The following is a 21,815-nucleotide window of genomic DNA, read 5'->3' as shown; positions in this document are numbered from 1 at the left end:
GGATATATTAATTTGCACTATTACAGATTAAAAAGTAAGTTATGTATCTATTTAGGTGTGTAAATATAATAAACATAAACATTTTCGATTGATAAAACGTACAGCATACGACATAAAAAATAACTTATGAACATTTAGCTCGTTTAACTGTTTATGTATAATAAACATAAACATTTTCGATTGATAAAACGTACAGCATACGACATAAAAAATAACTTATGCTGAACATTTAGCTCGTTTAACTGTTTATGTATATTATATTTACGTGTTTATCAATTTTTTTACAACAGTCTTTAATGTGAATTAGTGCACACTAATGCATTCAACCGAATTAATTATTAATTTTCCGTATACTTAAAAGTGCATATTAATATTCATACTGTATGTAATACGCAGCGTGTCTTCGTATACCCTTTAAATGCTTACAACTGCGGATGATTTAATCATCAACATGGATTTAGATTTCTCTTATTTATAGTATTTTATTTAATTTACACCCTCTCGTTCAATCACTCCTCAATTGTCTATAAAATTGATTACATCTTCTTTGGATTTCCTTGTGATTTCTTCATAAATTTTTTATTTCTTGTACGCTATTATCGAATTCCATTTGATAGCCCCATCAGTGATACTAGTTAGTTGTTAAAGTTAAATGCCGAGTTAACTTGTCTATTCTTGACTTTCTTTTCACAGTCAAAATATTAAAATATAAAACGGGATTGAAGAGAAAATCACGAATGAATAAATTAACTCAATGCCAATAAACAAAGAATAGGCAGACTTAGAGATCATTGAGGTCCGATATTCCGAACGTTACCTCGATTAATAGCTTCGAGAAATCAAATCATGGCTAATGATAGAATTCTGGTAGATTGCACAAGCGTCGTGCTTGTTGCTGATGATGATGCTGTTGCTGTTGGTGTGATTGCTGATGATGCTGATGGTAGAGAGTGTCCCCTTGATGGGTCACTTGCTGGTGTCACTCGTGGGACTTGTTGTTCAGTGGATGATAATTACCGCCTGACGAAGTTACTAAAGCGAGAGGTATGGGTGTTGGATGAGGATGCGAGTGACCAGCGCTGGAGGAATGCGTTGTAAGCGCTAAAGGACTGCCAGAGATGGAATTGGCGAGGGAAGCAAATACCGAAGGTGCAGGCGACGTCATTGTTGGACTGCCCATTGCAGCTGTTGGCGGATTGATCCTCTTTTCCTTCTGCCTCCTGGAATATAATTACATGTTGCTTGAAGAGAAAGAAAACGATGCAAAATTTACAATCTATTATCGTAATAAAGAAAAAAAATAAAGATCTTTCCGTATATATCCAACTATGTATATTTACGCATGTATCTGGGAGAGAGGGGAGAGGTTAAATTTCCTCCAAAATTTATGATTAAAAGTTACGATTGACCTATTTTTTCCAATTCAAAATAAATCTTGAAAAAGAAACATTCTAAACTCTAAAATATATTAAAAAAAAAAAACAACTCATTAACGCAAAAAATTGCTGTTTATATGATACATTGACAAAATCCCTTCTGAAAAAAATTCTGGATACGGCCATGTGTATATCTTAACAATTTTAATATCTACCTGTTACAAAACCACACACGAACTACTTCTTTCTCCATCGCAAGACTATCCGCCAGTATGGTTATCTCCTCGGACGTGGGTTTTGGGTTTTGGATAAAAGCCTTTTCGAGAGCCACTCTTACGCTGGTCTCTATCGACGTTCTCTTCTTCCGCCGCCTGCCAATTGCTTCCGGTGTCGTAAGTGGATTCGACAGAGAGTTAGGATTGTTCAATGAATTATCGGCATCCTCTAACCACTTTTGTAACAGTGGTTTCAGCTTGCACATATTTTTGAAGGAAAGATTCAGTGCTTCAAACCTAGAATGCATAACCATTGATTTTGCTCAACTTAGTGTCAATAATCATTTATTTCATTAACTTTAAAATGACGTAAATAAACTACTTTTGGTTTATACCTCTAATCTCTATTATATATAAAAGAAATAATTTGAATAATATATATGTATGTATAAGCTCAATAGTCTTAAAAGAAAAACAACTCAAAAACTCCGAATACAAATATTTTTGAAACATTTTTGTAGCATTTATATTTATTTGAAAATTATATTTATTTAATTGAAGTTTACACAAAAAATATGTTTACCTGGAGATCGTAGTTTGGGAAAAATCGTTGCCGTAAAGTTTGCCCATGGCAAGTCCGACGTCTCCTTGAGTAAAACCAAGCTTGATCCGTCTTTGTTTGAAGGTTTTGGCGAACTGTTCTAACTCTTCGAGGTCCGTTGTTTCCTCCGGCGAAGGTTCTAATCTCGTCGGTTTTACTGCTGGCGGTGTGCTAGGTGGTGGCGATGATCTTTGCGCCAAACTTCGCCCGACCAAATTGCCGCTATTTTGAAGAACTTGCTGCTTCTGTAGCAACTGCGCTGCCGCTTGCACCTAACAATTATAGTTTTTCTTATCAATTTTAAATTATTCCAAAACACACACGAGATGTTTAAGATAATAATCGTTCGCCGTTCTAAACATGCATATTAAAGTTGTATCGAGCCTTTTAAAAGTGATCTAGATATCTCTATAATATGCTCTTATCACTTCTAAAGGAATTTTAACCCTTATTATTACAAAATAATGTTCATGCTTTCGTCCGTAAATAAATTTTGCAATCAACAATGCCTGGATACAACTCTGTCCTAAATCGTACCTGCATGGACTGTGAGCGCGGATGACTCGGTCTTGTCGGGTAGCCACCGCTCTGCAACAGCCCCTGCAAGACGTTGACGACCATTGGTAAAAATCAATAATGGTCATCTGCACTTCATTTCTATTCAAAATAGAAATTCATTTCCGCGGTATCTTTAAAATGCATTTCAAAATGAAATACAGCTTATAATTGATCCGTCATATCTCTATGGTCCTAAATTTCTGTAAACGAGCATTGTGATTCAAAAATACAGCTATGTACCGTCACTTATAGATAATTTTGCGCCCGTCAGTCTCGAAGATAAATGTCTTAGTGTTTTTACGGAACACGGCACGTGTTGAGCGCGTGTACAGGTACGAAAAATATATTCCAAGGGTTGAATCAGTCCGATCGATTATCTTCATCCATTCCTTAGCCATGCGATATTCGATTATGAGAATGAAGGGTTCGCATCACGGGTACGGTATCCCGGATCGGAAAGGGTTCGGGGTTGGTCGCGTGTCGCCGGCATACGAGCAGTTAGTTTATGCGCATTGTGGCCGCGAAGACACCCTACGGAAATGCCTCGAGTTGAGCCACGTGCGGGATCAACCGCGACAGGTTTATCGTCTACGAAAGACATTCTGTTTAACTTTAAGCGGAGTTGATCTCTTAGTGCTTAAGAGACAGGACAGAGATTTAAAAATATTTACAGAAATGCTACAGATAATGCAAGCATTTTTCTACTGTGTGAGAATAACAATTGATAAAAAAATCAAGGCATGCGGTAACTTTTGCGAAAGTTAACAAATCTAAAAAATATTTTGTAACCTGTATGTATATCTAAATATATACATTATATTTTTTTACTTTAATTTACTCGAAAAATCCTTCAAATTTTCATATAACAAATAGTGATACATGTCATTCTATATCCAAAAATGGTTTTAAATATTTTACAATTATTCAGAGCAAAAAAGATCATTTTACAGTAATTAAAATAAAGATAGAAAAAGATCCCTGAAGGACGAAAGATCTCTGAATGAAGAAATTGAACCTTTGTTGCGGCAGATAAGCCACAAAAGTCCTCACGTGGCGCACACGCGTAACCGCCCGCGAAGGGGTTGAAAGGGGCAGGTTGTATTCGGCGCTTTCTCGAATGGAGAAGGTCGTGTGCCTGTCTTAATGCTGCACACGAATAAAAAAAGGAAGGAAGAACACACGGAGAAGGAAGGTCCTTCTGTAGCTAAGAAAGAGAAGGAGCGCGATGAAAAAAGGAAACATCCTGGCCACGTGTGAGGTAACAAAAGGCGCCCCGGGGCAAGGTGCCGAAGGGCTCTAAGCCCACCTTGTTGCATCGTGCGGTACCTTCTGATACAGACGGGAAATATCTAGGGCCCTATGTGCAAATACGCGTGTACGTGTGCGTGCACAATAAATATATAATACATACGAACGCCGCTGCCCATTAAGTGTGCTAAACCTCGAAGTCGTTTTGTTGATTTTTCCCGGAGACTATAGTTGCACGCGCACGTCGTGATGGATTCTATAGACATTTTTTTTTCGTAAATGCAAAGCCCGGTCCATTCAGATCGCTCGCGAGAAGGGCCGCACAAATGAGAAAAAGGGGGAGAGGGAGCGCATCCAGGAAGCGGGATCGTTTTTCAACGTATCCCCGGATATCGTAGATCGATTCCTCCACCTTCTGTCGATCCGAAAGATCCAACGAACAAATAGTGAGAAAATCGTGGAACGCTTCTTTCATCGGAGGAGGAATGTGTGCTGCGAGACGACTGATAAATATGTCGCTTCTTTTTTTCGGCGATCGTCAGGCGCGGGTTTTAAGGCATACTCGAAACGTGATATTTATCAAGAAAAATCAGGAAATCGCTTTGTATGCTTTTTCCGGGGATGTCTTCAATTATTATTCGTTTTGTAAGCGTTTTCTGATTGTTATATTATTATGATGTTACCAGGTGTATTTTAAAATTCAGATTCCTCAGTAATATCTTTTTCATCTTTGCACAACCGATTTTATACCTAAGATTTTTCAGCTATTACTTTTGCGATAAATTACATTACATTGCATTCCACTTTTTGCTTTCATCAATGCGAAGCAATAGATACGCATAATGGGACTAAATAAACGGACACCGCAAATTCCATTAGAGATTGCGTCGGGATTATTTCGATGACTACTCCTTTAAGAAGACTTTAATGCGACGTAATGGAGCGCGAAATTCAGCTGTGATGCGGTTGCAAGGCGCTGCTCGTGTACATTTGCATCGATGAGAGCAAGCCTAAACGAGGAGGTAGCAACCCGATTTCCTTTGTGCCATTGCCAGACGGCTATCTCGACGTCGAATCGCGAATACGCGAAGAATAAGACGTTCGCTCTCGCCTGATCTGCACCCTGATCAGATAGCACTGCCGAACGTCGCTGCTTTGACGATCCGCTCCGATCGGGTCCGATCCCGCTGACGAATCACAATGATACGGAATGCAATTTGTGATTTAAATAGATAAGTAATTCGGCGAAGTAGCTATCGATAAAACGACTCGAAAATCGAAAATATTATTTTTTAATAGATTCTGATTTATATAGAATGAATTTCATCGTTCATCACCCACCTGATTTTGCAAGAAGAACGGCGGAAGCTGTCCCGCTGCTGGATTGGCCTGAAACATGGCGAATTGTTGCAGTTGTTGTTGTAGCGATTGTAGTTGATGATGTTGCAACGTCGAAGCGAGCGCTTGGAGATCCTGAGTCCCTAATGCACCATGCATCAGCAATTGCTGGCTGAGCAATTGAGCAGTCGCCAGCGCAGAATTGCTATTGTTTTGTTGGCCAGACGTGTGTTGCTGCTGGTGACTGCCGGTGAGCTGGCTGCTGATTCCGGAACTCGGCGAGGACGCGCTGCCACTAGTACCGCTGCTGCTGTTGCGTTGCGAGACATCTGTGACCTGAAGCAACATCAAATTTGTATTAATTCGACCTTTTTTGTATTAATAAATCTAATGTAAATTTAACTAAAAATATACAACAAAAATTGTATGAAAAATGTAATTACTACACTGAGAAAAAATGCTGTTGATTTAATTAAAGTCTATATTACGGGCTGTCACTAACATAAGTGATTAATTCATGTATATATTTTATTGACATAAAGGCTTGATTATTGAAATAATAATTTATGCCTTTATATCGATAAAAATATACATGAATTAATCACTTATGTTAGTGACAACCCGTAATATAGACTTTAATTGAATCAACAGCATTTTTTTCTCAGTGTAGATATATATTTTAAGATATACATATATTTATCTTTCTAAGGCTGCGTTCAGAAACATTACCTCGAGTGTCCTCGTGTATTATCTTATCCTTGTTTAACATAGGTGAACAACAAGGATAAGACAATGCACGGGGGCACTCGGGTGATGTTTCTGAATGCAGCCTAAGAAGATATATTTCCATACGACGTTTACTACCTGAAAAACATGAAAAAACGATTTTTAGGGAATTTCTTTTTTAACTTTGAAATTAAAGATGCCTTTTCATACTAACGCTTAACACTCATTTTCAACGTCAAAATATTAATATTCGTCAATTTTTATCACGTGACTTATTTTGACGCCGAAAATAAGCGTCGAGCGTCAGCATGAAGAGGCACCTTTAAGATAAAAAAAAGTAGGACTAAAATTTTAACTCAAGAAAAATCAAGGATTTTCGTGGAGTTAAATCAGTAGTATAAAAATTTTTAGAATTTTATTTTTTATTTTAACTCTGTTTCTTTCTCGAAAACATTGTTTTTTTTTTATCATTTTTTCTTGCTAATGCAAAATATTGACAATCGATTAGCAATAAGTATAGCATATATATTCGCGTATGTATAAATACTCACGTAAACATTCTCGTGAGTTTTTATTTAAAAAAAAATCAGAGCAACAGTAAAATATACAATAAAATTTTTATTTAAAAAGTCAGAGTAACAGTGAAATACACTCAGTAAAAGAGAATAACTATATCATAGTGAGTCTTCGCTATATATTATATTATCCTCTTTACATTTCGCGACTTTGATTGTAGAAAATAATAGATACATGTAATTTCATGAAATCTTCTTTTATTAGTTTTCGATATATATAATTGTTTGCGTTGCTTGCATTTCCATTTATTTCAAAATTTTTTGCATTAAAAAATTTTCCATTATTACTTGGAATTTTGAATAAAAATATTTGAAAAATCCGGGAATTTGCAGGAAACGTTTTTACAAAATTTCAGTAAACATCCTGTCCAATTTTAAGAGTCAATATTACATCAATCAATAGTCGTTACTATACCCATAGAAAAGATTTCCGAATCCAATGCTATATCTTCAATTTATCATAAAATAGGATCGATATAAGGACTTATTTAATTATATAGAGAATCTTATTTAATTTGAGAAAGAAGAATAGGAAATATTGCTCTAATTTTAATATTGTATTATTTTTATATTACATAAAGATAAAATATGTCACGAATACTCTTTGTTTCGTTAGAGAAATCTTTTCTGAGAGACTTTGGTCAGTAAGATGCTATGCACAATTTTTGGTGCTCTACAACTAAATAGTTTATCGTTTCATATTATCAAGTGACAATCTTTGATTCCCCTAAAATGCGGGCTACGACATTTCACGCTATAACGTGGGACCGAGAACACGAAGAATCAGCCGGGCCGCGCGCGAGGAGGGCCACCCTCCCTAATATTACAGAGTAAATTCGCCGTCGAACAAAGCCGTGTTTACACTCGGCCAGGTCAGGATATTGGTCACTACGGTCCATCCTGCGCTTTTGTGTTTTATAAAACCTACTCTCCCTACGTCGTCCCTTCTTGTCGTCCATCTCGCTAGTGGCTTCCTTTATTTATTTGTCAAATATTGATCGCGAGCGCTTTTTACGCCCGTCAAGAGCGTCCTGTACGAAAAAAAAAAAAATCGAAGACACGGTCGCACCGCGTCCGCGAACGTTCCTCTCGAAAGAAAGCACGCTTGATATTATGCTCGCAAATGGGATTGGTAACGTTGTTGATACATTTAAGCAATGCACACAGGCAACAGATGACAATGGGTGACATGACAAAGCACGCTTTTGTCAAAATAAGTAAAGAAAATACCATTGAAGTTAAGTTATTGAAGAAAATCATCTTTTGTAAATATTATTGACGAGTTTAGTACGAAGACATATTTAATTATCAACAATAACAGCGTAAACAAAATACAAGATTGATTAATCGAAAGAGATTCTCATAAAAATATTACATATACTATTTCCAAAAACAAATTGAAATAAATAAAAAATATTATCTATTTACATATAAAATATTTTTTACTTGATTTAATTATTTATGTATCAAAAAAATATTTTTATTTATAAGAAAAAAATTTGATATAACCTTTTCAATTTTTATACAAGGATTACTTCACATTCACTATATTATACTATGTAAGTTTTTTAAATATTTGTTCATAAAAATTACTACATCTGGCAAACTTAGCGTTTGTAATGTTTTATGTTTGATTGAATAAACGAACCAAAGATGCTACACGTTTTTACATTTTGTTAACAATAGTGTCGATAATAATCATTTATTAAGACCGTAAAAATGTTTGTCATTCGTTATTAATTTTAAGAACATATATCAGACGTGTCGATGTTAATAGAACCATTGACACGAAGAGCGACTAATTTCGCGCGTATTATACAAGCAGTCTGCAGCTTCGTGCACGCAAGATGCCGTGCAAATTATTTGCGAATTATACTCGTATATTTTGCTCGCGGCACTAAAAGCCGCGCCTCTTTTCAGCACTCTGTATACACTTCCGATAATTATTAATAACGCGCAATAATACATGACAAACATATAGTCAATATCTTTTTGTCTTCTAATCACAATCATATATTCATAAAGTATTGAATAATATATACTTTATAAAATATTTATAAAATATTAAATTAAACAGGTACAAGAGAAATCTTCGTTAACAAAATAATTCAATTTCAATACCAATTAAAAAAATATTACAATCGCGAATATAGAAAAAACGGAAAGAATAAATCAAAACAAATAGAATTAGATCAAAATTTATTTACCAGATTGAGAGCTTCCCTGTCCGAGTCCATGGAGTCATTATCAAGATGCGCCTCGGTAGCATCTTGGATGTCACTTGCGATACTCCTGTCATCTCCGCTAAGTTCAGGACCATCGACATCCCCATGCAAGTCTGCATCTGCAACAAGTAACAACCTTGATTTTTAAATATTGTTCGATCTAAACTTTTTTGTGTTTAAATTTTTTATGCTTGACAAATCTTTCAAATTAAATCTCTATTTTTACTCTTATTAAGCACTCAAGATGTAGCGCAACATTGACGTTGCAAGACTCAGAACTTAAAATATTTATATTTTTAGACTCCGTAGTTTGTTATCAAATTTATCAGAAAAGAATTGCGCTATTGTCGTACAATCGTTATTGTTCTGCGCTCTATACTTCTGATGATGATGGTATCGCGTGGGGGTGCTGGTCGGCGTGCTGGTGGCATGAAGACGCATATCCGCGAAGATCATCCTGGACTCTTCCAGGAAGACCATCATAGCTTCGTCCGTTTCGTTCGTCGTCCCTACATTGGGACGCTTCTCGAGGTCCAGCACGGCGAACGATTTTTCGCGCAAAAGGGATCGCGCTCGGCGATCCCACGTTGATCTATCGATCGGCGCGATCCCATTGCGCTTCGGAAGACATGAGACAAAAAGAAGCTGTGCACTCCGATAAAAAAAAAACGCACCGATTGTTCACGTTTCTTCGCGCAATGTTAACTGACGATCGATTGAGAAAATAATTAAGTTTGCGATAATTGGAACGGACGTCTTTGAGTTTAATTATCGCTCGTTAACACCTCATTAATATTTATGCGGACCGCAGCGATTGACGCGAGTTTAAGGACCCATAAAAAAAAACGGTTTCGAAGAAGCTAGTTTGTCGGAGATCGTTTCGAGTCCTAGAAGTCACTGTTGATCTTCGTCGACGAACTGATACAGAGCGAATGTCAGAATGACGCAACGAAACCGTACCCCTAAGGGTGCACCAATCTTCCCCACTACTACACGGCCCTGCTGGGCCCCGGGATTGGTCGGTCTCATCAGTTACGTCAGGCCGATTGGTCGAGGAGAACCCTTTTGCCCTTTCGACGTGTCTTTCTCCCCCTACTCAGTACAGCAACAACCCTTCGCGAGCATCCATCATCGTATCTTATGTCTACTTTCTCCCTCACTACCCCTTTACTAAGAGCCTCCTTCGTTTCGTTCGCGCCGGGGTTGTCGGATAATGGCATGGAACCGATTCGCTGATTTGGAGAACATGGGCTTATGCACCGCGATTGGCTCGCGCGATTTTTAATAATTATTTCGATACGCCGATATACTATTTTGAAGGGGGATTTATAGCATTCAACGTATGTCGCGCTCAGGGCTGCTGTCGCAGCAATGAGATTCTATGGACGTTATCGGGAGCAATAAACTTTAGGATTTCGAATTGGAAAGAAAGAAGCTAGAAATTATTTACAGCTATTATTAAATTTACATAATAAGTAATGAAGTTACATACACGTAATCTCACAGCACATTTCTATAAATGCAAACGTTATGTAATCATAAAAATTATATAGGTACGAGATTTGATCATGGGAATCAATTTAACAAGTGATTGATTTAACATTACCATGTCTCCTGATATTTACAGAATTCGTAAATTATACTAAATTAAATCTGATAGATTATATTTATTAATGTTGCGGATCTTAATACTTTTCATCATCGTTTCGACAACATTACATTTCTACACATTTCTTTTGTTAGACTCTGTAACGATCCTTCGCGTTTACGAGATAAAAACACGTAAACTGAAGCGAGCAATCAGCCGCGACTAAAGACAAAGGGAAGAAGCTATTCCCTCACATTCTTGTGGGAAAAGTCGAAAACCGCGGAGAGGCAATGTCGAAGGGGGACGAGGGTCAGCAATGCCAAAAAGTAGAAGTCGCTTAGCCATTTGGAGCCGCTCTTCTCGTGGTACTTTCCCATCAACTTCCGATTCCAGGATAAAAGCTGGAGGAGAGAAACCAAAAATGGAGATAAACGCTCGCGAGAACGTTGTAAAAACGCTCCGCTGAAACGCAGGTGGGGGACTAGATCCTTCGGGTCCGTCGAGGTGCTACTGGGGCTACGGGAACGATCGTTATAGAAACGTAGAAGAAGAAGAGTGAAGGAATTCAAAATCCAGTGAATATCCTGCTAGAGCGCGGCGTCACTTTTCGGGGGCCCCGACCCGATTTTCGCTTCTCCATCTGCGTTACCTGACGGGAGGATTCCCCCGAAATCGTAAAAAAAAAGGGAGAAAAAAGACGCAACAGGTCAGGTAGGATACCTTCAGGAAACTGGCACGCACGCACAGCATTGGTGTGGATTCCCTATAAAATTTCGCTCCGTTCGGCACGTTTTACCCCACCTATGGGTGTATCTTGGGCCCTTCTTCCTTCGTTCGCGCGACCTATTACTCCCCGTACCTACTATTCCTCGTCCTTTCTAACGCGCAGGATGTTGCGGCAGGTACATACGCGACTCACACGAGGCTTTCCTTTTTCATCCACGAATTTGCATCGTCCCTTCCCTTTTTTCATCGAAAATTACGCTTTTTTTCCGTGAGAATCTGTCGGCCCCTCCGCAGACTCCTCGCAAACGGTAAAGACAGTGCTGGTAGTGGGGAGATAGAAGAAGGGGTCCAAGATTTTTGGGGTGATTTTTGCCAGTTTCGATTTTACCCTTGCTCTCCTTTGTACGTTACGATGAACGACGCGTTCAAGATGGCGGTCCGTATTATGTACCAGGTGCAACGTCTTTGATAACAGAAAAAGAGAGAGTGATTCGCGGATGAAACTACCGCCGATTGGTTTTACTTCTTTACAACATACACGCGTGCAAAATCACGCCGATTACATACAAACGCACATGTATTTAGAGACAGAAGAAAGAAGGGGAGGTAATGCGACAGGAAGCGACGGTTTTTTTCAGTTTTTTTTTCCAGCCAGTACACGAATAACTGACGCATCGCTCTCGACGAATCACAGACGATAGTTTAGAAAAAAGCCAACGGATAGTCAGGATAAATTTTGTTTAGGGTAGACACGTTACTCGTTTCTGTACGAAAGAGAGAGATGAAGAACTGAGACGTGAATGTGAACACCAACGGATTTTTATTTCATAAAGTCTCGTGCGCCATCGTTGCGCTAGAAAGAGATAGATCTTTAGATACAAAGAATACATTCTATATAAAAGGATTTTAGAAAGTTATTATAGTTTAAAAAATGTTACGGAGCACACAGAAAGAATGATTTTAATGGAGCAAAATTAAATTATTCAAAAGTTTAGTTAAATGCAGATTTGAAAATAATTTCATTAAACCATCAAAATAAGTATATAGGTAATCATCAAAATAATTATATATTTTATATAGATAATGCTGCAAAAAGCTTTGCCAATCTAACAATCAGTTTTTACATAATTATTTTTATGATCTAACACACTGAGAGAAAAATGTTTGGTATTTGTAACTATAATTACATATCACTATAATTATGATTATTACTGCTATAATAACAGTAACTATATACATAGTTGGCAACCTAAAATGACTATAATTATAGTTGTTACAACCCCATAAAATAGTTGAAATTACCATAAAAATAATTCAAGTGACTATAATTTTATGGTAATTTCAACTATTCTGTGGTTATAACAACTATAATTATATAGTCATTTTAGATTGCCAACTATATACATTTGTTGTTAGAACTATATACATAGTTACTGTTACTATTATTATAGCAATAATAATCATAATTATAGTGATATGTAATTATAGTTACAAATACCAAACATTTTTCTCTCAGTGCAAAATTATTTTCAGATCTATATCTAGTTAAATTTTTAGATACTTCAACAAAACCGTTTTGTCCGCATAAATCGTTCTCAGTTACAACTCTTACTTACTCTATCTCTCTCTATCTCTTTTGCAAATATCTTTGATGCCATTCCTCTCGCGATTAACAAATAAAGTATAACGACTTCGCTATTAGTTTCAAACTACCAGCAAATTCACACCTGCGACCCTACAGTCGGATGAAAGGACCGGTCATTCGGACCGCCGATCCACCCGCCGATCTCGAGCCGGCATCGATTCGATATCGAGCTGTACGAAAGAATGTCTCTCATCTGGAAGATCGTTATCTCCCGATGGATCCTCGACGTCTCTTTGTGCCGCATCTGCATACACATCGACGCACGCACACTCGCGCGCTCATCGCACGGCCGTCCATTGTGCCGTCGACGCGGTCACAATGCAGTCGCCCATGCAATTTCGAGCCATTCAAGTCCGTTTAGCGCTTTGCACGAGTGACACGGTAACCGTCTATCCATCACCCACGCACACTCGTACGAATGCGAGTCGAAAACATCGTCGTCAAGCAGAGTAGTACGAACGCAAGCGATGATACACACGGGCGGCGTCGGTGGGGAGGTGCAGCTGTGGATGCAGCCCTCGGTTATACGTGCCGCTCTTACGAGAGGTCGAGGATGCGAGGCTGCGATGGCGACCTTCGCCTTCGTCCCTCAAGAGAACTTCTCGCGTGACCTACGGCGAAAAACTACGTGGCCGACGACCCGAGCACGAGCAACCTCCAAGATCAGGAGTGTTCACCGCGTGCGAGTCACGTCTGTCAGGTGATAAAACGGCGCACAATAGCGCACCTGAAGGCTACTGAAGATTAGGCGATTTTTGACAAAACTTATGTTAATCTGAAAAGAAAATAGCAAAGAAATTAATTTCCTAGTGATGATCTTCTGTTTATTGAATCGGAAAGTCAGACCGAAAAAATCATAAATTCGAGAACATATTGGGATTAATTTATTATTAATTTAAATAGGATGTTCTTTGTATATTGATACAAATAAGTTTAGAAATTTATATGATTTTATAAATATATGTGGTATTTTGAATTAATTAAATGCAAACATCGTATTCGTTCGTGAAATTAAACGTTGCGAATATACTCTAATGAAGATAATTTCTACCAGAAGTCTTTCGTCCTGTTACGTGTTTTAACATGAACATTTCCTAGTTAATCTAAATTATAATACAAGAAATACACACAATACGAAGTAACACAATGTGAGCAGTGTTCTCTGAGATCCATATAAACCAACGTCTGAATTATATACCGCTTCTCATGAATATTGCATACATCAGAATACAACAAAAGTTTCCCAGAACTAATTCGTCGAAGTCAAAGTCCGAACGAACGTGTAAAATCATGTAAGTAACATTTGGTAAAATCAGAATCTTGATAAATTCTAGATTCAGTTGACATGACTTTTAACTCAATTATTATTAATTAACGTTAATGTAATTATAACTGCAACACTTATTAATAATTTTAAATGTTATTACTACTTCTTACCAACATGCCAGAATCACAACTTTGCTTTTATGAATTGCATTAATTTCTTTTTCCAAATTGTGCAAGTTCTTAATACATATTTAATCAATGAATTCGAGAATCATTTATCACAAATCTGATATTAGAGTCAAGCGACCTGGATCGATTCTATCATGTTTCGATTTTACCGAATAGTAGCGTATACATTCCCATCTAAATTGGCGGATTCGGCCGATGAATAGCGACAGACGCTTTCTCCGTTCGCGAGCGAGGAATCGCCATGAAAAAGTTCCATTTTCTGGATGAATTCTGGCCACAGCACCGTGCAACCAGAATCCCTTCCTAAACGGCAATCTCTTCTCTCTCTTCTCTCTCTCTCTCTCTCTCTCTCTCTCTCTCTCTCTCTCTCTCTCTCTCTCTCTCTCTCTCTCTCTCTCTCTCTCTGTTCATCTTCCCTTCCAGAGATTCTCTTCGTCCCTTTTTCTTCTATTTCCTTCATTCTCGTTCTTCCGCTCGTTCTCTGATTCAAAGTGTTTTTGTTCGCCAGGGCGAGAATAGCCACCGACGATGAGGGCGTGCTGCTCTTTCCGCGCGATCTACATAAAATATCGATTCTTCGAGCCGCGTCCCGGGAAAAATATCGGCGAGTCACGCGGGCCCGATGATGAATCCCTCCTACTGAAGCCGGCCCTTCTCGCTTTAACGTATACGGAACGCGTCACAAAAGAGAAATCGTTATTTTCACGGCTCGGTCCGATTTCGCGGTTGCGTCCCGCATTCTCTCTCCGTTTAATCCCCCTCGCCCTCTCTTTTACATTGCCGATCCACCCGCGAATTTGCGATCATCTCGTCGGCGATTTACTTGATTTCCTGCCCTTTCACTTCTTTGTATTGTTTCTTCTTGCTCCTTGGTGGTCTTATAATCGATCAGTTTTCTTCATAACCTTTCGCGATTTTTCCAAGACTTATTGATGCGATAAAATCATACACAAATTCGATTATGATTTTTATTTCTTTTTAATTGTAAACGATTATCTTTATCAAATGAAAAATAATGTTATTTTGCAGAAGCGACCTTTCTTGGCTCTAAAAATTATCAAGTTTTTCACATACTCTTGGATTCATTGTTTTCACCAATCTAAGAACTATCATAATAATTGGTATAACCACTTGTTTCAATGTTCGTGATGGCGAATGATTTCTTAAGAATTAATTTACGGCATACTGGAATCATGATTTGTAGAACTTTTACTGTCAGGATCGAGTTGACGTGAACTTTTATGCATTAATGCCAAGTTTGCCGCACCATTGCACGTCAGTTCTCTTCGATCGATAAAAAAAGGGTATTTATTTTCAGATTGGAAAATTCAATATAATCGGTTAAAAATAGATCACGCTCTAAATGTGTAATAAGTGCATTCATATGTGTGTGTGTTTTAATTTTCCATGTAAAAATAACACACTGTACTGCAATAAAAATGGGTTTACACATTTAAGTGTGTAGTATATAGGATGTTTTCCATTTAATAAGACAATACAATAAGTTTCGTTCTCTCTTCGTTCTATACTGCTAACTGAATGCTAAAGAAAAATAGAATATTTGCTGACTTGTATTACTAAATGGACAGCATTCATAATGTTATTTTTACATAGAAAATTCTAAATCACACACATATAGGAAGGCACTTATTACACTTGGATTTACAGTGCAATGCCCAGCATTAATTTAAACAAGATTCCAAATTTAATTAATGCGAAATATTTCTACTATAATTATATTATAGCATTTTCTCATTTAGTATAACTTAAAACTTATCAAAGTTCGATATCTGATATCATATCAACTTTTTCCCGCCTGTATATCGCAAATGTCGCAATTACTTGCACATTTTCTGAAAGGGCGACGACGGCAAGTAGACGTTTCTCATCGTTATAGAGTTCCTTTTTCCCCGATTTACTCGCGTCTCAGCAAGACGCACACCCCTCTAAGATGGCAGATCGCATTAGAGCCGGGTTCCTCTCCTCCCAACCGTTCTTCTTTCTCGGTCGTGTAGCAACGCGACCGAATGTCTAAGCAGCATCTGCCCTCCGCGTCGTTTCTTCGTCGCCATTCTTACGTAAGGCAACGACAATGCAACCCGGCCCGGGTTACGGGGGAGGAAATTCCCCGGGTATTATTCCCGAGGTATATGCACCGCCTGTCAACCGACTTACGATTTTATTAGGGCCTTACGTCATTCGATTATGCTTGGCCGGGCCCCGATTTTCATTCAGAGCAGGACCCCGAGACTACCGCGAGGAAACGTCCGACATAACAGATCAGATCCGATCGGTTTCTACATCGTTACCTTGAAGCATTTTAACACTGCGAGGCTTTACGACTGTTTCATGTAAAAAAATATGGCTAAAGGTGACGTATTGTGATTCAGGAATTCTTTATAAAGAACGGAACAGTGTCAAGTATATGACAAACTAATATTCTCCGATTATATGAAATATTCTAAGATCTCATAAATTATCAAAAGGTAAAAGATGACCATAAAAGAGATTACACAGTATATTGCCCCAAAAATATTTTCTCAGACAAGTTTCGTGTGTAAAAATCATGATTGAGAATCTGCCAGGATTCCTAGCGGGGAAACTCTACGAGTCGCATAAGTATTGTCCGGATGTTGTTGACGAAAATCGCTGCAGTTACCGCGACGAGAGTGTAGACGACGAGAGAAGCGTATCAAAGGGGAGGGTACCATAGGGGGATAGATACCAGGGCCAATAGAATAACAGTGTTTCGTCTGGCGTGTTTTGAACCGGCATTGCCCGGCGGCTCGGCAAGGGTGACGAGAGAAGGGGTGGACTGGTTTCCGAGCTCGGCGTGTGTGGGGTGAGTCTAAAACCGTTAGGTTGGTCGCGTGCTACCGGAGGCACGTGGCCGCATCCTCCTCTCTTCCTCCCCCTTTTCTCCCGTGTCTTTTTTACGCACGCGCACATATGTGTCCCGAACAAGGAGCGACAAGATGTACGGATACTTCTGTACTCGAAAGGATTCTTAAGCATTAAATGCGGGGTAATCTTATGTCGTGATTATATTCTTATGTACACTGAAAGAAAAGATTGGCTGCTGTAGCAAATTAGATGGTAAAATATGGCATAGAATTTTTAATTGGTTGCAACAGCCAATTTTTGATTGCTGCAGCTAATTTTTAGTTGTGTTAGCCTATCCGCAATATCAGTATAGGATTTCGATTGTCTAACGCAACCAAATTTGGCTGCTGCAGCCAATTAAAAATGCTGTGCCATATTTAACCATCTAATTTGCTGTAGCAGCCAATCTTTTCTTTCAGTGATATATTTCCATAACACAGAAGTTTGCAGTAACATGGCAGCAACATTCCAGCAATATTGCAGTAATATTGCAAACGTAGCAATCTTGTTGGAAGCTCCTGTGCTCCATAGGTTAAAACTATATTTATTTTTTAACATCTATTGTTTATTATTTTGCATTAAATTATAGCGTTGAATAACTTACTTTAGCTCTTGTAACATTTTAGTTGGATTTTTAATCTATTTGAGCCTTATACAATTTATTCTTTAATATTTGTTTTTTAAATCTTTATCATAACATTTATTTCATTTATCTAAACAGTTGTCGAATTTTTGTTAAAAATAAAGCCAACGATGATATTAAAGCTGATTCTATCATGGCGCGTAAAAGACTGATCCTTTAGAATTAAATTTCGATCCATTTTCTAATCAACCATATACGATTTATGTGAGAAAATTGTCAACATCACGCGCGCAACGAATCTCTAAATGGGTATTACGGATTCCGCCGGCGCGGGCGAATGGAACTTAATTTATTCCGTCTGTTTTCGGAGGCCACGGTGAGTTTGGGCTCGGAGCTATTGATCGACGAAATTCGATGATCATTGTTGCCCAGAGCTTATACCGGCGAAACCCCAAATTAAGGGTCAGGTAAGCAGCGAGAGATGCTCGGACGCATGGCGCCATTAACCGCGGTTGCAGCGCGATGAAAACGAAATAGCCGATCGCGTGGCAGATGCGGGGATCGGTAAACAGTCGACCGGATAACAGTTAGGCTGCTGCCGTCATCGCTCGTCATCATCAACGCGGCCATACCGTTAGACAGAGGCAATGTGCGGGCCCTTCGACACGTGCTACTCGATCAAACGCAGCCGTCCTTCGGATGCAGATAGATAGAATGTTTCGGCAATTGATCTAAATACTGAAAATTTTAAAAGTTTAAATAATTTAAGAATTTTACAATCCTAAATTTGTAAAAAAAGGCATTTAAATTTGCATTTAAGAAAAAAAAGTAACTCAGAAAAGAGAATTTGATGAATACTTCAAAAGCTTTAGAGGAATACATTTGATAATGTTTAACAAATAAAATTGCACTATAATTTTTATAGCAAGTAAAAACGAATCATAATTAGAAATCTCATAGAAATAGTGGTGAGACGTGAACGGGAAATCGTTTCGCCTTCACTATAAATTCGCCTTCACTATAAGTTCGCTGTAAATTTCCGATAAGGAAATGAAACTATGCATATAAAGAAGAACGTTTACCGAAGAGGGAAAGTTTCGCGACGATACCTCGACACTATTTCGCATTGGCACCCTTTGTCGCTCGACTGGCAGTGATGTATGGTGCGGTAGACCTGCATGCTGACCACTCCCACTCTCTTACGAGCAACTTTCCCGCGTATTGGGCGAAATTTGATTTCTAGATCTCTTTTCCGAGGGCAAAGAGCTGGACAATAGAATTTTAAATCGCTGAAGATTGGGGTGATAAATAATACTAAGTGCGTAGGAAATTGCAGTTTTCTTTCCGGAATATAGTTACAATATTCTATGTTACTTTACTTTCAATCCTATTTTGATGTAAATTTTATTACATGATCGCGAAATTATCATTAATCGTGAGAACAGCGAACCTTCGTCAGTTCTTCGGAAAAAAAAAAGCGAATAGGCAACGTCGAGGTTATTTGAATATCTCGTATTTAAGATTCGCCCTGCGTAGTCCAGGGCAGTGATTGTCGACTTGGCAGGCTGGTCACGTGGCTGGCACGTCATACACGTCAAACCAACCCCCTGTGGAAACCGCCCTATTGCGCCTAAGGCCGCCCCGCGGCCGGTCAGCATAAGCGGGGAGGCCTGCGAGCACTTTACATTCTATTTTCACGCTGTACTGACCCCGATGTATGCGACTTCCTTAACATATTCGCCAGATATTGCCTTTTGGCACGTGCTACCTACCGAATCGATATTCATCTTCTGTGAGAATGAGAATTTATCGACGTCCTTAAAGTGGCACCGATCGCCATGCTCCCCAGATAGTAAATTTATAAGTCGTGTTCGATGCATTACATTTTCACATAAAATTACGTTCAGGGAAAAAATTATCTTAGCGATGTCAAGAAGCAATTTTATCTAATATTTGATATATTTAATATTGGTACGTGATGTGGCAATAAAGTGCGGTGAATGTTCAGAAAAAATGAACATCACTCAATTAATATACAAATGACCTTTATTTGATCTATATTAATTAATATTAGAACTGTGAGTCTAAGTTAATTCAATCGCGATTCAAAGTAAATCTAGCTTTTTACGAGAGAGTTGTCAGCATAAAAGTAAAATTACTTGTAATTAATTATGATTATTTATAAAAAATCAACAAAATTTAAAACTCCACGTGCAAATACAAATTAATTCCAAAAGAAGAACAATCAGATGGTTCAAAAATGACACAACCGCGGTTCTAGTGTTAAGTAATGTTTATTTTCTTATAACATTCACATAATTTTATTGCACTACGTATATATAAATAATATATATAGATAAATAAAAAATATAAAGAATATATATATATAATAGAATAATTAATTATTTATGTACTTATAACGTCAACGTCCAAATTCAACAAAATTATATGAATTTCCCACAACCCCTATTTATATGTAAACTGCGGTAAACGAACGATGAACGAAGAGCAACTTTCAACGCGTGATCACCTACCACCTGACGTGCTTTAAGCGGAATAGCTGGCTATTTTATGCGTGTCACCGCCCCGCGGTGTTTTCACGGGACGACGAGCACCCCCGGATTTTTCCAGGGGTTCTCCGCGAGACGGGCGGCCGTCCAGTCGAGGGGAGACCATCTAACCGAGTTAAATAACGCTACATTAACACCCCGCGCGATACGAGGTCTGTCCGAGTGTGAAATACCCCAAGCTTATCAAGCTCCCGCAGAAGTTTCTCTTTAATAATCTCATGCCGATCGTTGCTCACGTCGACGTGGCCGCGCACACTCTGCGTCTTTCCTGAAAACAGCGCCAGTTTTTTCAAAATAAAAGACAGTGCCATTTGTTAGAATTACTCCTCACTTGATCGAGTTTAATGCAACTTTGCGTGAGAGTAGACACAGTTTTGAACGAGTGATATCTATATCTTTAGTATAAACATTTGTTCAACAAACAAATTGGATCATTCATGTCCTGCACATTTTTTTCTTAAAAAAAAAAAAAAACTAGGAGCATCAAGTAATTAGTTGTAACATTTATGTATAACTTTATTAAAAATACACATCTTATAAATACTTTCTAAAGTTAAAGTATATGTAAAAAAATGACTTAATATTTTTTGTAGGTATATTTGTTAAAGTGATAAAAATCTTAATCTAGAGGATACGAATGACCAGGGTTGGTAAAGTCTTTACTAATGTTTTTTTTTTAAGAATAAAACATATATTGTGTTTCTTCTTAAATATGTTTTTAATGCTTCAAATCTGCTTTAAACAGTACTATAAAAAAAAAATTTAAAACATATTAAAAACATCAATTAAGCATGTTTTAAACTGTTTAAAACACGTTTAAAACATGTTTTTTTACCAACTCTGCGAACTCATCGTGTATGGTAAAGGACTGGAAAATCATCGTGTGTCCTAAGAATAGTAATAATAATGTATCAAGAGGTCAGTCTTTCCTTTAGAAATAACTGAGAGAGTGATAGTATAACATGAAAAATGTGCTTTATCATCATTGATTTAAGATTATACTTCTTGAAGTCTATTTTCATCTGTCACACTCCGTTGCTGAAGAATACCAATGTATATCACGTATAATTACGCCTGTTGTTAAAACAGTTCCGCTCCGAAACGTTGGGAATAAAAATTAGAACGGAGAAAATTGCTTTGTGAGACTAATACATCGTAAATCCATTAATATTAACCTACATTCAAGTTTTCATTACATTCGCGAATAAATCCGTTTCTTGATATAAATTAGTACAATGGGGGTCGATATAGTTATATGTATGTAAATAATAAACTCTGAAATTTATATAACATTAGTACAATAGACTAATGAGAGAATATGTATCTATTTTTTCCCAGACGGATATACATTCTCCTTCCCATCTTGAATATTTATAACAATCTCTCTTTTTATTACTTTTTTACTCGTCATCTCTTTGTTAGCGAAACTCGCTTGGCTGAACGATTAAACTAATTATAAGTTTTGGTCCCTACGGCGATCAGAATTAGGCGGTCGTAATAGAT

At 37.8% G+C, this 21,815-nt stretch overlaps 1 protein-coding gene across 2 annotated transcripts in view; it reads right to left on the bottom strand.

Moving 5' to 3' along the window:
• Window positions 1-247: 247 nt before the first annotated feature.
• Window positions 248-21,815, bottom strand: part of LOC108760070 (POU domain protein 2) — a 144,701-nt gene continuing 123,133 nt past the window's right edge. Inside the window, exons 5-10 of one of the 2 annotated variants that reach the window (XM_018505850.1) lie at window positions 8,845-8,981; window positions 5,340-5,672; window positions 2,730-2,792; window positions 2,175-2,464; window positions 1,592-1,888; window positions 248-1,220 (exon numbers count right to left, since the gene is read on the bottom strand). In XM_018505850.1, the coding sequence (XP_018361352.1) occupies window positions 980-1,220; window positions 1,592-1,888; window positions 2,175-2,464; window positions 2,730-2,792; window positions 5,340-5,672; window positions 8,845-8,981 (1,361 nt within the window). In that variant the 3' untranslated portion in view covers window positions 248-979. The remainder of the gene's footprint in view (window positions 1,221-1,591; window positions 1,889-2,174; window positions 2,465-2,729; window positions 2,793-5,339; window positions 5,673-8,844; window positions 8,982-21,815) is intronic. The other variant, XM_018505852.1, reaches the window with a different exon arrangement.

The sequence above is a fragment of the Trachymyrmex cornetzi genome, unplaced genomic scaffold (assembly GCF_001594075.2).
Source record: "Trachymyrmex cornetzi isolate Tcor2-1 unplaced genomic scaffold, Tcor1.1 scaffold217, whole genome shotgun sequence".
Taxonomy (NCBI): Eukaryota; Metazoa; Arthropoda; class Insecta; order Hymenoptera; family Formicidae; genus Trachymyrmex; species Trachymyrmex cornetzi.
The sequence above is the reverse complement of the archived record's forward strand: the minus strand, read 5'-3'. Positions and strand labels throughout refer to the sequence as shown.